Consider the following 16,201-nt stretch of genomic DNA (forward strand, 5'->3'; position numbering starts at 1 on the left):
AATTTTTACTTTCCTGTCTAGCACTGTAGCCGTAGAAGGGAAAGTACTGTAATCAGTCCAGTTTGGGCATATGCAGTTTTTACCAGATCTTGACATTTTGACACTAAGGAACCCAAATAACCAGATTGATATTTTTCAGATGTTTGTGTGTGTGTGTGCGCATGGGTGCGTGTGTCTGTGGTGTTGGCCTCTAAATCACCTTACATCTCTATAACTAATGAATCGATTTTGACCAAACTTAGTCAGATAACTTCTATATGTGGGATATTGATACCATTAAATTTTCAACTGAAAAGGTCAAGGGGTGATGAGGCTATAGAGCAAGGTCATCTCAGTATCTTGAGATATCACCTGATTTAATTTTTCTTAAGCCCATTAGTTAACAATTAAAAGTAATAATATTTGCAAAAAATATTTTTGCAAAATTGCTTCCCCACCCCAAAAAATACTTTAAATAAACTAGTGGCTAAGTGGGTATACTGCATCAATAGTACCTTCTCTCATCATAAGAAGCATTAGTGTAGCAATGTTGTACAGCTGTTGTAGTTGTCTGTTAGGTTATGGCGTCACAGGTGAATGGTAGCATTAAATAGATGAATAATATTTAAAGCATAAAAATGTAATTAAAGTGACCGCTACTACCACTACACCCGCGTTATGCATAGCGCTTTGGTTAGAATCATTGAATTAAATAAACAAAAAATATTATATTTAAATAAAATGATAAATATTTTAAATTAAGTTTTGTGTGTGTAAGCCATGCATCAGAAAAAAACCATGTAACAGGAAAGTCCTACAACTGTGTTGTCAGCTTTTTTCAAACTACTGACTGAGCCAATGAAAAATAATTTTTTTATAATTAATAATCTTTTTTTCAGCATACACTCGATCCACGTATGAAACCAAGAAGTATTCTTTATTTAGGAATGTGTGTACCTTCTTCATGTTCATATAATGATGTACAAAGTTCATTAAATTTCACCGTAAATACAACATTTAATAAGTATAATTTATATGGAGAAATATATCTTAATGAGTCAGCATGTTTTAGTGAAGGTGATAATAAAAAGAGTTCTGGATTTTATGTAATGGTGTAAGTTATTATAAAATATTATTTTTATATGTTAATTGTTATTAAATGGTGAAATAATGAAAGATGATGAAGGAAAATCGAACTCATTTGTAAAATATCAATTTTTCAGCTGATAAGTCAAAATATTAGTAAAGGAAGAATTATATTATTAATATTTATTTTCTATTTCTAATGTGCGCATTACAAACTGTTTAATTTGTATGAATAATAAGTAATTCCATAGTCTAATGAGATGAGGATGACATTTATAACATGTAAATGAGGTGTAGTCTTGTTGGACTCAGACCAACCATTCCTGAGATGTGTGTGATTAATCTGATCCCAATTATCAAAGTACACCAGTATCCACTGTGTAATGTACTATTCTTTAATGTTCTGCTAATTTAATCCACTCTTCAAATCCACGTAAATGTAACCTTCCTTTACTACAATTTGAACCTCAGAACCATAGACAAAAATTTGCTGTTAAACAGGTGATTTGAAACGATTTTACCACTAGGCCACTTAACAGCTGATTATCAAAGTCAAAGGTTCTGAGATTCAAATCATAAATTACTTTTTTAGAATCAGTGAGGAGGCTTACCATTTTGTTACTAATTAAAATCCTATGGTCCATCTTGCAGTTCAGGAAAGAGCCATGTTTGCAGCACATCTAAATAAGCCACTCCTGTACACTCATTGTACATGCTGCACATTTCAGCTGTGAATTTGCTGCATGCACAGTATAGTAAGTAGGCTTCAAAGCCTGTAACAGCTGTAAACGATGCAGATGTGTATGTAAGTGTTTCCTTAAAATGTTTCACACGGGCATTGCTACTTAGCAGCTGGGCTTTCTAAAAGATTTTTTAGTACTACATATAAAAGACTCGATGAGATGTTCAACATTTTTTTTCAGACATCCTTAGTCATTCTGTACTTTTACCTTTACACAGACATCTGGTCATTTCATACTGATTATACCACTGTCACTTAAAGAATGTAATTAAACTTTCTATGGGATGAACTTGAACTGTAGCTACAGATTTATATTTAGCAAATTGTAAAACACAGAAGGTTTTCTGTTCAGGAGTTGCCATCTTTTCCAGTGACACTGTCAAGTGGAATAATAAGGAATCAACCTATGGTCATGCATACAACTAAAACTACCCTTTTCATTCTTTGATTCTACCCTTAACTTAACACTTTATACATCATCCAAGAGATATTATAGCAAATTAAAACCTTAATATTCTTTTTTGTACACCTGTTATATTAAAATAGTAATATAATAATTATGATTGAAAGAAGTAAAAATGTTTAATTATGTCAAAGAAGACAAAAGAATCATTTTCACATCGTGTAGCAAAGTGCTGTGTCCTTCAATTTCTATTTTTAATAAATTACTGATCCAGTAGATTTTCTAACCAGTTGTTTAAAATTGAATTGAACAATTTTCTTTTAACAATATTACTATTTTGATCAGTTTTTCTGCAATTTATTTAAAATTTATTTCAATATTTATAACTTATGCCTTTAAAAATTGATATTTTACTATTAATTTTCTGTTATTAATATATGATATAATTATTAAATAAAGCAATAATACAAAAAGAACAGATAAAATCTTCACACTGTAACGTCACTTTATTACTTCTTATAATTATTATTTTTATAATTTAATATGGAATGTGAATATTTCTATAACCGGTTAATTATTTTTTATATTTTTTATTATGAGACAGAAATTTGTATGCGTACACAGATATATATGATTATCATATGATATGAAAATAAAAACAATAAATTAAGTCATTAAAAATGATATAAAATTTCAATTTTTAATAGATAATACGTTAAAAAAATAATAATTATTTATTTTCTTATACAATAACAAAAACAGGTTAATAACCTGCCAATGGATGTTAATCAATTTTGTAGGATGTGGAAAATTCCATGATTTACTGGGATTTGACTTTAGAACTTCCAGATAAAAGACAGAAATGATGGTACCACCTTATTACAGAGCTCACTAGAATTAATACATAATTTTTTTCATAAAGATCAATTAAAAATTGATAAAGTACAGTATTAGAGTTAAAATAACTACCATATGGCAATAGTAGACGGCTGATGAAATGGATGACTCGCAATTCAAGTAACATGTAATAACACTGATAATGAAAGGGTAAAATTTGGTTTAATAAAAGGTTAGGATTTGAAGGGATAATTGTTAATTAACAGCCTAAAAAGAAAACAGAAAAAATAAATATAAGAAATTTTCTGTTATATTATAAAAAATCAAAGCAAAAAATGAAAAATGCTGATCTGTGAATGGCATGTATGAAACTTACAATAACATGAAATTAGTAAATTTAAATAATAAGTTACAACTTTCTTTAGGACTTACTACAGAGTATGATTTGGAGAATGGTATAGAAATATTTAGAAAAAGAGATATTAAGTAAATTAAAAAATATTATAAATTACATATTTATAAGTAATATGATTTTAGATTATGATTCAAAGAATAATCTGTGACTAATTCACACGTAAAATGATTGTGGGAAGAACAAAATAGATTAAAATTAAAAGTTTTAAATATTTTTTTTTAATTTTATGATTTATATTTTTATGTTTCTTTTTTCAGATCTATTTTACTGACAATGCTTATATTAACAATAACTGCAACAATGTATGATTATTTTGTTGTACCAAGTAAACACGACATGGCTAATTCAACTGTAAATAAATTATACGGTAATGAACAAAACTATAAAACAAGTAAGTAATAATTTTTTCATTCTTTTCACATTATTAAGTATGATTTTTACTTTCCAAGCTATATAGTTGTACTGTATAGCTGTACAGTAAATTTTAAGGAAACTCATGCTAATCGATTTTTTATAAACTTCTCTTACTAAAAAAAAACACAGAATTAAAAATCTTCAGAACAATATATGTATATACATACACATAGGGTAAGTCAATGTAGTTATAAACAACTGCCAATGGATGTTAATCAATTTTGTAGGATGTGAAAAATGCCATGATTTACTGGGATTCAACTTTAGAACTTCCAGATAAAAGACAGAGATGATGAGGGTAAGTCAATGTATCCTCAATGTAGTTATAAATCTAATTGCAATACAAATAGGAAAATTACATATAAGTTTCCTACACGTAAGTCCCCTTTCAACATAGTCCCCTTGCATTTCAACGCACTTGGTACATCATTGCACAAGCTTCCAGATGCCCTCATAAAAGAAGGTTTTCAGTTGAGCTGCAAGCCAGGCATGCACCGCTTCTTTCACTGATTTGTCCGAGGTAAATCGACGGTCCCTTAATGCTTCTTTGAGTGGACCAAACAAGTGGTAGTTAGAAGGGGCAAGATCAGGACTATACGGAGGATGAGCCAGTACTTCAAAGTTGAGTTTCTAGAGCGTTTCAGCAGTGTGGGCAGCAGTATGTGGACGGGCATTGTCGTGCAACAACACAACACATTTCGACAACACTCCTCGGCATTTGCTTTGAATTGCAGGCTTCAGCTTGGCAGTAAGCGTCTAACTGTAACGCGCACAGTTTATTGTCATTCCCCTTTCCTCATAATGGTCCAGTACTGGGACTTGTGAGTCCCAAAAACCCGTAAGCATCAGTTTTCCTGCGGGTGGTTGGGTCTTTAACTTTTTTGCAGGGCGAATTTGGATATTTCTATTCCATACTCTGCCGTTTACGCTCCGGCTCGTAATGATGAATCCATGTTTCGTCACCAGTGATGATTCTGTTTAAGATGTTCCGTTTGTTACCATAGCGATCCAAATGTTTTTGGCAGATGTCCAAGCGCGTTTGTTTATGCAACTGTGTGAGTCGTTTTGGGACCCGTCTTGCACAGACTTTATGAAACCCAAGTCTGTTGTGGATGATTTCATAGGCAGAACCGTGACTAATTTGCAAATGATGTGCCACTCACTTCATCGATAGTTATTCGTTTGTCTAAGAAAACCATGCCACGTGCACGCTCAATGTTTTCCTAATTTGTGGCGGTAAATGGCCGTCCGGCTCCTTCGTCGTGCGTAACACTTGTGCGACCGTTTTTGAATTTTTCACTCCATTCGTACACACTCCGTTGCGGCAACACACTGTTCCCATACTGTACTGAAAGTCTTCGATGAATTTCGGTCCCTGATACACCTTCCGACCACAAAAAACGGATCGTTGAACGTCGCTCTTCTTTGGTGCAAACAGAAAGCGGAACAGCCATGGTTAACGGTAGGAAAGCAATAATGGAACTAACCTAGCAGCATCAAACCTGCACAGACATAACAACAATTAAACATGCATGGGTCATCTACGCGAGAACTTGCAGAAGAAGTTAACATATCGATTGGATCATGCTATGACATTTTGACTGAAAAATTGGACATGCATCGATTTGCAACAAAGTCTGTTCCTCGTTTGATAACGGAACAGCAAATAAAGAATGTCGAGTGGACGTTTGTCGGCAACTTCTTGAACAAACCGATGACCATGAAACATTCATGCAAAGGATCATAACGAGATACAAAAGCCAGATTTACGGCTACGACATCGAGACAAAAGTTCAATTATCACGATGGATTGGCAAAGGATCTTCACGCCCAAGAAAGTACGTCTGTCTTGATCCAATATCAAAGTAATGCTCTCTGTTTTTCGATTTTAATGGAATTATGCATTTTTAATTCTTGCCTCAAGGTGAAACAGTGAACCCTGCGTACTATGAAGGCGTTTTACAACGGTTACGTGAAAAAATCCGCAACATGAGACCAGAGTTGGGGCGAGACATACATGGTTCCTTCACCACGACAATGCGTCCGCACAGTCAGCTTTGTCAATTTGTCAGTTTTGTGCCAAAAATCAGATGGCTGTCCTCCCTCAGCCTCCCTACTCTCCAGATCTGGCTCCTGGCGATTTTTTCTTATTTCCGAAATTAAAATCAGTGATGAACGGACGACGTTTTGAGACTATTGATGATATTAAAGCAAATTTGTTACGGATCTTAAAGACCATTTTACATGAAGCTACAAAGGACTGCTTCGCAAAATGAAAACACCCCTGGAAAAGTATGTGAACAGGGGAGGGGAATACTTTGAAGGACCCACCGTGTTGGTTTAGTTGTGAACTCATCTTTGCAAATCAGCTGATTTTGAAGTCTAAGAGTTCTAAGGTTCAAATCCTAGTAAAGGCAGTTACTTCTGAATATTTAGATTTAGGCAGTTAGATTTTGAATATATTATCGTGAATACTGGTGTTCTTTGGTGGTTGGATTTCAATTAACCACACATCTCAGGAATCATCGACCGAGCTGTACAAGACTACAGTTTATTTACATTCATACATGTCATTTTCTGAAGTAATACCTTATGGTGGTTCCAGAGGCTAAACAAAAAAAAGAAAGTACTCTGAAGAGGACAAAGACCAATAATCTTTCAAATTTTTAATAAAGATTAAAAAAATAAAGTTTGGTTATTTTCTGAATGGTATGTCCATTATTTTCTGTTAGTATGTACATTTTGTTACTACACTAATCAATTTTTATGAAATTTTCTTTGATAATTTCTGAGTATGACTCATAATATCATTTAATTTTGATTGTAATCAATCGAGGGAGTGAAGAGATACAGTTATCATAAGTTCAGTAATCTCAAACTTTTACTCAGAAAGTAACATAATTTTACTACATAATTCTTTACATATATACTTACATAATTTAATGTTCCCCTTAATTTTCCTCCTTCATGAAAGAAAGTCATCAGTAACCTTAGTTGCATAACTTCCCCAGCTTTGCTTCACACAAATTTTTCTGGCTTATTGTTTATTTATTATTTTATAATTAATTTTTTTTATTTTAACTCTTGAGAAGGGTTAAAATATCTTAATTGTGTTACAATAAAATTGCTGTGTTGCTATGTATGTATTATTTATGTTACAGATAAATTGGAAGAAACATTTTTAGCATTTTCAATGAAAGTAAATGTGAAAGAATTGGTATCAGATGGTGTTAATTCATCGATTGATGTATTAAATGGTGGTAAATTTATTTCATTAGTTTTCATTATGCTTGGCCATAGAACTCTTTATTCTCTTGGATCTGCTTTACAAAATCCAGAATACTGGGAAACGGTATGATTTATTTAGTTTTTTCTTTATTATTATTTTTTTTAAATTTCTATATCATGTATGAATCACAGTTTAGAAACAAAATTAATATTAAAATAAGTGTTGATAAATAAATTTGATTTATTTAAATTTATTAATAAATTTAAATTTACTTATTTTTATTAAGCTGATGAAAATAAAATGAAAAATAAAGAACACATGAATTTAAAAGAAATGGTTAAAAGTAGAATTATCAGATAGATTTTTAAATTCGATTCCAATAATTATAAAACCAGAAGTTTTCACCCTAAAAATGATTGGGTAAATTAATGAAGTTTTTATTGTTAATTATATTCATTAATCTAAACGCAATTTTTCCAGATCCATTACTAAAACTGGTTTGTTTTTAAGTCAGGTTTATAGTATAGAATTGTTTAATGTGTTGCTCCATTTCAAAATGTAATTAGACATTTATAGAATGAAGCCTTCCAGAAAAAAAAAATACTTGGTCAGAGACATTAACTGCGATTGCTCCTAAATGTTTTAATTTCTTACAGAGAAATTCTTTTTAATGGTTGAGAGAAAGAATTTTAAATCTCTACTAAAAAATGATTTGTTAAATACATAATATGATATTGTGAAATATGGACAATATTTTAGATGAAAGGATTGATGAATTTGGGGATGAGAGAAGTACTTGCAGTTTAGTGGATCTTACTTTAAAGTGGAAGAAGTTTTCTTTTAATGAGTAAAAAAAAAATTATTTTTTATTTATTACTTATTATTACAATTCAGAATTCTGTAAAATTATACCTATTATAATGATTTCCAGAAATTTAATAGTTAACCACATCTACATACACATTCTAAGATATATATATATATGTGTGTGTGTGTGTGCGCGCGCGCACACATACACACACAAACACACACACACACATGCAGTTTAATACCAAACTGTGATCATACATGTTGTATTTTTTTAATGTATAGTATGTAAAATACTTTATATTGTAATATTGTATATAGTACTGTTATATGTTATGTAAACAGTATTGACTTTATTTTTAATTTATTTTTGTAAGTTCAGTTTTATATATTTTATTTTGTTTGCTGGAAATATATATTTGAATCTTTTATTGCTTAAAACTGTTACAATTATTAATATTTATATAATTCTAAGCATTAAATCCTATTCAAAATGAAAAAGAATATATGAATCTAATGTAAGGTTTTTTGTTACGTGGAGCTCCTTTCCTAAGCACAGCTTTCAGCTATTTTAGGAGAGTGTTCCCTATTTTACTTTTTACATTATAATTAATTTTCGTCAATTCTGTTCAATACATGGACATATCAGGGACATGAGATTGTTATAACAGTAGGGGGGAAAGGTAGTTAATTGGGTTTAAAATTTTTTAGTGATATTTTAAGTATGTTATTAAAATTATATTAACCAAAGTAAATACTGAATAGCTTTATTTAATTGATTTGTAAACTTCTAAAAAAAAGCTATCATCAGAATTGTATAACTGCTCTCAAATTCCAGTTACCACATAGAGTCATTCTGGAATTTACCTGACCTGGTAATATTGAGTGTTTATTTTTTAGACATCCTATAATATATGAGTGAATAAGTTCAACATGTTTATCGTTATAAAATAAGAAGTACTGAGAACTATTATACACATAATGACAGAACCATGTTAATAAATCTCCAAAGTGAACATGTATAAAAACGTTTAATAATTTATCACAATACCTAAATATTATGAATGATAATAAAATATTTAGGAGAAGACTTTCCAAGTCTTGCTTATAGGGTAGTTCTTGTCTTAGCTAGGACCTGTCCCTTAAATCTAGAAAAATAAGGGTTATTGATGATTGAGAACCTAGATCTTGGAATTACATTATTCCCTCCAACACTAAAAAAATAATTACTTGAATTTTTATTTTCCCGGTAATAACTTGATTGATGTAAAATACATTATATAAAGGAAAATATACTAATGGAGTCAAATTTTGCATGTTATGGTTTTTGCAGATTTGATGTTTTGTGAAAATCTTGGGTATCAGATCTCAACTCTTTTTAGCAATGAAACGATTTTAGCATTGAAAACTTCCTGTATCTGCATGTATGTTGACATGATTTTTTTCTTGATATCTCCAGAGTAGAAGGATCAATTTTGATGAAATCTGTCCCAGTGATTTCTATCTAAAGGGCATTGATGCTACATAATTTTGGTCATAATCAGTCAAGGGGGTACTGAGATACAAATTTCATTTTTTTCTTTTGTCTTCAGTCATTTGACTAGTTTGATGCAGCTCTCCAAGATTCCCTATCTAGTGGTAGTCGTTTCATTTCAGTATACCCTCTACATCCTACATCCCTAACAATTTGTTTTACATATTCCAAACGTGGCCTCCCTACACAATTTTTTCCTTCTACCTGTCCTTCCAATATTAAAGCGACTATTCCAGGATGCCTTAGTATGTGGCCTATAAGTCTGTCTCTTCTTTTAACTATGTTTTTCCAAATGCTTCTTTCTTCATCTATTTGCCGCATAACCTCTTCATTTGTCACTTTATCCACCCATTTGATTTTTAACATTCTCCTATAGCACCGCATTTCAAAAGCTTCTAATCTTTTCTTCTCAGATACTCCGATTGTCCAAGTTTCACTTAAATATAAAGCGACACTCCAAACATATACTTTCAAAAATCTTTTCCTGACATTTAAATTAATTTTTGATGTAAACAAATTATATTTCTGACTGAAGGCTCATTTCGCCTGTTCTATTCAGCATTTTATATCGCTCCTGCTTCATCCATCTTTAGTAATTCTACATCCCAAAAAACAAAATTCTTCTACCTCCATAATCTTTTCTCCTCCTATTTTCACATTCAGTGGTCCATCTTCGTTATTTGTACTACATTTCATTACTTTCGTTTTGTTCTTGTTTATTTTCAGGCGGTAGTTCTTGCTTAGGACTTCATCCATGCCGTTCATTGTTTCTTCTAAATCTTTTTTACTCTCAGCTAGAAACAAATTTCATATTATCCTATAACTCAGAATTTTACTCAAAAAGTAGGCAAATTTTTTCATAAAATCTAATATCTCGTAGGTAGCTAATATTATTTTTTATTGGTATTTGATCTAATTCAAACCTCCATAAAGGGGAGAGGGGCTAAAAATTACTTTTTTCTATCGTTGGGAATATATTTGCCCACTTTCATTCAGGGCTAAGGGAAAGATAATTATAAGTTTAATTTTTTGCTTTTACTATAACTTTTGCCAGTTTTTTTTTACAAAAAAAAATAATAAATGATAGAATAAAATTCAAATTTAATTTAAATCATAATGTTTATTAATTTTAACACATTCTATACACTATAACTTCATGTATTTTTTGGTTTTGTTTTTTTTTCTATTAAAATGTTGTATAGTAAGCTTACATGAACTATTTATGAACCATTATAGTTTATGGTTTATGAACCATTAAAACAAGAAAGAACAGAGGTACAATAAAACTTTCCCAGGAGTCTGAGGTAAAATATTAAAAATTTGGAAAATTGTGTGGTCACATTCTGTTAGAAAATTTTATACTTTTGTTCCTAGAAGAAACCAAAAACAAATAAATTTTTTCATGGCAAGGAGCTACTTGTTTCAAAGTTAACATATTTCAAGCCCAACTTTGCTGCACATTGTAGAACTGATTTTTATTGAAATACTCAAGTTAATAATCAGATGTTGATAAATTCTTCAATCTGCAGAATACTTCAAAAAGGTATGAAAATCCTATAATCGCAATAACAAGGACATTTATACTGAAATGGATTACTATAATTTATATAACTGGATTAACTATATTATTCAAATTTTGTTTATATATTCGTTTTTTACCTCTGCTATTTTGATCTGATATTATTTTACAGTATAATAATGATATTTAATTCATTTTTACAAATTTTTTGTTTTTTATTTTTTTTTCTAGTCTATAATTAGTAAATGGGATATGACATTTATGAATGGAACACATTTGGTCGATACATTTTTCTTAATCGGTGGTTTTTTGGCATTTTTTGGAGTACATGGTCAACTAGAAAAAACAAAAAAATTTAATCTATTACTTTTAGTTCTCTTCAGATGGATCAGGTAACATTAATGTTTTTATTTACATACAATACTTTGAATTTAAAGAATACATTAATATTATATCTTTATTACACTGTTTATTATAAATTATGATACAATTTAATGTCATTTATGGCTAAATCGAATAAGAGTGATACATATTGATAAAAAGGACAGAATCACATTTAGGAACTGAAAGATCATAAAATAACATAATTATTTAGATGAAATAGTACTTCATGGATTAAAAATTCATGAATTTTCATTTCAAAATTCAAGTCTCTTAAATTTGACCTTTCACCCATTTTGAAGTTTTGGCAGAATTCTTTAGAATTAGTTTTCACAGAACTATTTTTAATAAGTAACATAAGCATATGTATTTGTATATTTTCCCTTCCCTTTTGTATGGTTCCCCCCAATTAACATTTTATGCTCTGCCAACTTGGCCATTAATCTTTTAATAATTGAATAAGCAAACAATCTATATACATATTATACAGATAAACATATATTTCTATTTAATTATTTAGTGTTATTTGTATTTCAATTTTGTATGACTTAATAAAGGTAAAATATGTTATAAATTCATATTTAGAATAATTATAGTATTAAGAAAAGAAGTTATTTTGTATGCTGATTAAATCAGAAACTGTCCCATTAGTATAACATTTAAAGTAACCATGTAAATATTGATTGTTGGTAAGTTATGGAAGAATATAACTTCATAGACTTCTGAATTTAACTTCTATAGTTTGCAGTAAATATAACAAGTATATTAACGGGAAAGAAATTATGGTGATCATTTCAAAAATGGGGTGTCAAGTTTTATGCAAATGTTTACGATTTTTTTTTTTTGAGTTCATAAGTTTTTATCTCCCCCCCTTGAGCCAGACCCAAAACCAAGCATGAACACAGCTCTATGTGGTGCCATTGCCTCAAACTGCCTAGTCAGGAACTGATGTTCCCCCCAGAAAACCGGGACTTGGTCTTTAATTAGTCACCATGCCTCTAATGACGGGACCTTGTAGAGATCCCCTTAAGCGAATCCCTGTCTAATCACTGGCAGCAGGACACCTAAGCAGCCCACCCCTCCTGGACAGGGCTATTCCAATCCATGTCTTCCCCAAAACAAAGGAATATAACCTCTTAAAGTTGAATATGTTTTTTTTGTTTTGCTCTATCTCCCTTGAGTTTTAATATCTAAAAATTTTTTTTTGATATTTTATATATATCATAGACAAGGCTATCAAAAAATGTCTACAATTTTGAAAAATTATAAACCCCTGGACCTTAAACACTGAAAAGTTTTTTCTATATTTTAAAATTTTAAGGATAATTAAAATTTAAGTAATATTGGGGCCTGTAATATACCACAGACCCAAAATAAGAAGCAATTTTTTTCATTACTACTTTTTTCCATTATATTTTTATTTTTTTTTTAAATTACACTTAATTTTTTCAGTATTTTTAAACAATTTTTTTAATTTATTTTTTTTTTGTTAAGGATCTCTTCTTTAGAAAAAAAAAACATTTACTAAATTGTCTGTATACAGTAAAAGAGCACTCAAAATCAAAAATTGTTTTATTTGAAATATGGAAATTTTGGTCCTTCGGTAATCATTGTAATAAAAAAAGACCCATTGATACAAGGTGGACCCATAATTTTTTTTAAATTTTGATTTTTTTTTTGTTATTTATATTTAAACATTAATTATAAAAATAAGACTAATGATTTTTTAGCCACTGTATCCAGGAAACTCATGAAAATATCACATGCATACAATATACAGTCATGTTACATATACATATTGTATGTATATACACACACACACACACACACATACACACACATATATATATATATATACACAGAGATAAATTTTTAATTCTATTTTTTATAGTGTATTTTTTTTAAATCAAAATTTTATTTACAAATTAATTAATGATGTTTACTATTAATATAAATTCATTTTGTTTTACAAATAAAGGTTAATGCCTGTATACGCTGTTGTCATGGGTGTCTATGCTTTACTACTCATCCATTTAGGATCTGGTCCGATATGGAATATAAAACTTGGTTTAGAAAGTGAAAATTGCCGTGAAACATGGTGGTTAAATACATTATTTATTAATAATTATATACAACCAGAAAAACAGGTATGTAAATCCTTTTTATTTAATCAACAATTGTTAATTCATTAGTAGTAAATGCGATGAATTCAAATCAATGGAAAAGTCTAATTAAGGTATATACACTTACTGAAGATAACCTGTAGTAAAGAAAAAAATGTTTTCAAAAATAAGAAAAATCTCATCTGCTCAATGATAATTAATTTAAAAGAAAAGAATTGTAAAAACAGTAAATTTTGCTGCTTCCTTCAAATGGAGTGATTGATTTAATGTAGGATATATATGTCATTTACGTACAAGTTAAATACATAAATAAATATTTTATTTAATCCATATTATTTAGTTCCATATTATGAAATATATTATAATTAATATATTATACGATTCACAACAGATCTGAGGAAATGTACTACTCGTAAGATGGAATAGTATTATTTAACCTTTAAATAAATAAGATTTTAAGCCACCAAAAAAACAAGGGGCTGCATGGAACCTGTCCTTAAAATATAAAATCTTTTAAACTTTAATTTTAGAAAATCCATCCATATCTAATATTAATGTAGATGACATGAAACTTTTTAAAAAATGGAGGGTCCTATAGAATCCAACATAAAATTTAAAATGTTCTTTCAATTTTTTTATAATTTATAATTTTTAGGGTTCAAATACAGAGATAGAAGAACAATTGCTAACATGTACAGGAACCAAACAGCAACAGTAATAATTGAAGAACATAAGAAAGAAGCCATAATAAGAAAGGGAGTCCGACAAGGTTGTTCCCTATCTCCGTTACTTTTTAATCTTTACATGGAACTAGCAGTTAATGATGTTAAAGAACAATTTAGATTCGGAGTAACAGTACAAGGTGAAAATATAAAGATGCTACGATTTGCTGATGATATAGTAATTCTAGCCGAGAGTAAAAAGGATTTAGAAGAAACAATGAACAGCATAGATGAATTCCTATGCAAGAACTTGATCCAAGAACTTGGATTTAGGTTCAGATGATCTCCACCGATCCGGGCAAAAGCCCGGATCGGTGGAGATCCAGGGCGGTTTTAGTCTAGGACGAATGGAACGTTAGAAAAAAACAAAAACTGATCCCCCTTATAATTGGCTCTGTGAGGACTGAATAATTTTCGAGTTCGAGACGTGGATAGGCAGACTCACCGCCTCAAAGCCAAACGTCATTTGAGGAGCATCATCTAGGTCTTCTTCGACCTAAACGTCGTTTTATGTTGATATATATTTAGCTCAAGTATCCTACATGATAGTGCGGCTTGGAATTCAACCTCCATCCAGTAGACTCACTTGACCAGCAGGAGAACATCATCAGCATAATCCACGATGAGACACTCGCTGAGCAACCTCAGCCAAAGAAGTGAATCTAACTCCACAACTCACAATAACTGACCATCAAGTTCAATATGTGCAATGTAAGCATCCTACACATTTAATTGCAAAATTTGAACAACCTAAATATATCCAAATTGTAATACATTACGACAGCCACCTTGCAGCAAGCTCAATACTTACTATTTACTGAGAAATTTTGGTCCTTCCAAAGACATCTGCAGTTAACAGAAATTGCTGTTGAAGTTGTGAAAACATAATGTTAATTTTGTTCTGTCTAGTTACAGACAAAATAAATAACTGACAAACAGATAAGTTTACGTTTGAAAACTATTGCTATTTTTGAGTACATAATAATTAGTTAAAATAATATTGTACATCAGAGTTTATTCTTATATAAATTATTTATAGGTCATCTCAGAAGAAGGAAAACATGATTAAATTTAGTGAAAAATAACATGAAATACTTATTACCAAGAAAAAGGTTTTTGTTATTGTTTAATAATTTGCAAGATTGTTATTAAAATAGTCTACTTAAAAACAATAAAAAAAATATTAATTTCATATGATAATGATGCAAAACAAATTATGATGCATTATCGCAACTTCAGCTGTTAAAATTCCAAAGTTTTAGCCAACTTCATTTAGAAATTGGATGTTATTCAACATTATTTCTAAATAGTTTTTGTCTCATATCTTGAAAACCTGTTGATCAAAAAAAAAAATGTTGATTGACACTGATTTTATATATATCCAAGCTTTGGCGTAATTTTTTTACACCATCGTATAAGGCAAGGGCTGAATGGAATTAAACCTATACTTAAAATATCAGACTTTTTAAATTTTAATTTTCAAGATAGAAAATCCAACCGTATCTAATATTAATGTAGATGAGATGGAAACTTTTTAAAATATAGGGAGTCACACAGGATCCAACTTAAGAATTAAAAACGTTTTTTAATTATTTATAATTTTTGATACTGCATCTATTTTTCAAGGTGTGTGGCTGTTATTAAAATTGTTATGTGATGTACCTATCAAACAAGAAATGAACATTGTTTTCCTAAGAATTTTTAATTTTATTCTCAATTGTTTCTTTAATCATGCATAATTTTTAATAAGATAAAAATATCATCTGATAAAGGGGTCAAATTTGATCCAAAATTTGTATGTTATTCTTTTAACAGAAAATTTATTTTATCCAATGGACATTTTATTATAATTTTTATTTTATTAATAATCAGTCAACATCAGTAATTATTACTGAAACTAAACAAAATTGCAACAGCTAATTTTTACATTGAGAAAACTTGTCCTGTCTTTTCAAAGTAAATAATGTTGTATATTAGATGATAATATACACATATAAAAATAATAAATAT

General features: G+C 29.8%; 1 protein-coding gene across 2 annotated transcripts in view; it reads left to right on the forward strand.

Annotated features, from left to right (window-relative positions):
* The window catches only part of LOC142332313 (nose resistant to fluoxetine protein 6-like), a 155,216-nt gene that overhangs the window by 124,700 nt on the left and 14,315 nt on the right, over positions 1 to 16,201 (forward strand). For both annotated transcript variants that reach the window (XM_075378676.1, XM_075378678.1), the window contains 5 exons: positions 879 to 1,093; positions 3,720 to 3,853; positions 7,038 to 7,228; positions 11,197 to 11,357; positions 13,325 to 13,493. In XM_075378676.1, coding sequence (XP_075234791.1) covers positions 879 to 1,093; positions 3,720 to 3,853; positions 7,038 to 7,228; positions 11,197 to 11,357; positions 13,325 to 13,493 — 870 coding nt within the window. The remainder of the gene's footprint in view (positions 1 to 878; positions 1,094 to 3,719; positions 3,854 to 7,037; positions 7,229 to 11,196; positions 11,358 to 13,324; positions 13,494 to 16,201) is intronic.

Source organism: Lycorma delicatula, chromosome 11 (genome assembly GCF_047948215.1).
Source record: "Lycorma delicatula isolate Av1 chromosome 11, ASM4794821v1, whole genome shotgun sequence".
Classification (NCBI taxonomy): Eukaryota; Metazoa; Arthropoda; class Insecta; order Hemiptera; family Fulgoridae; genus Lycorma; species Lycorma delicatula.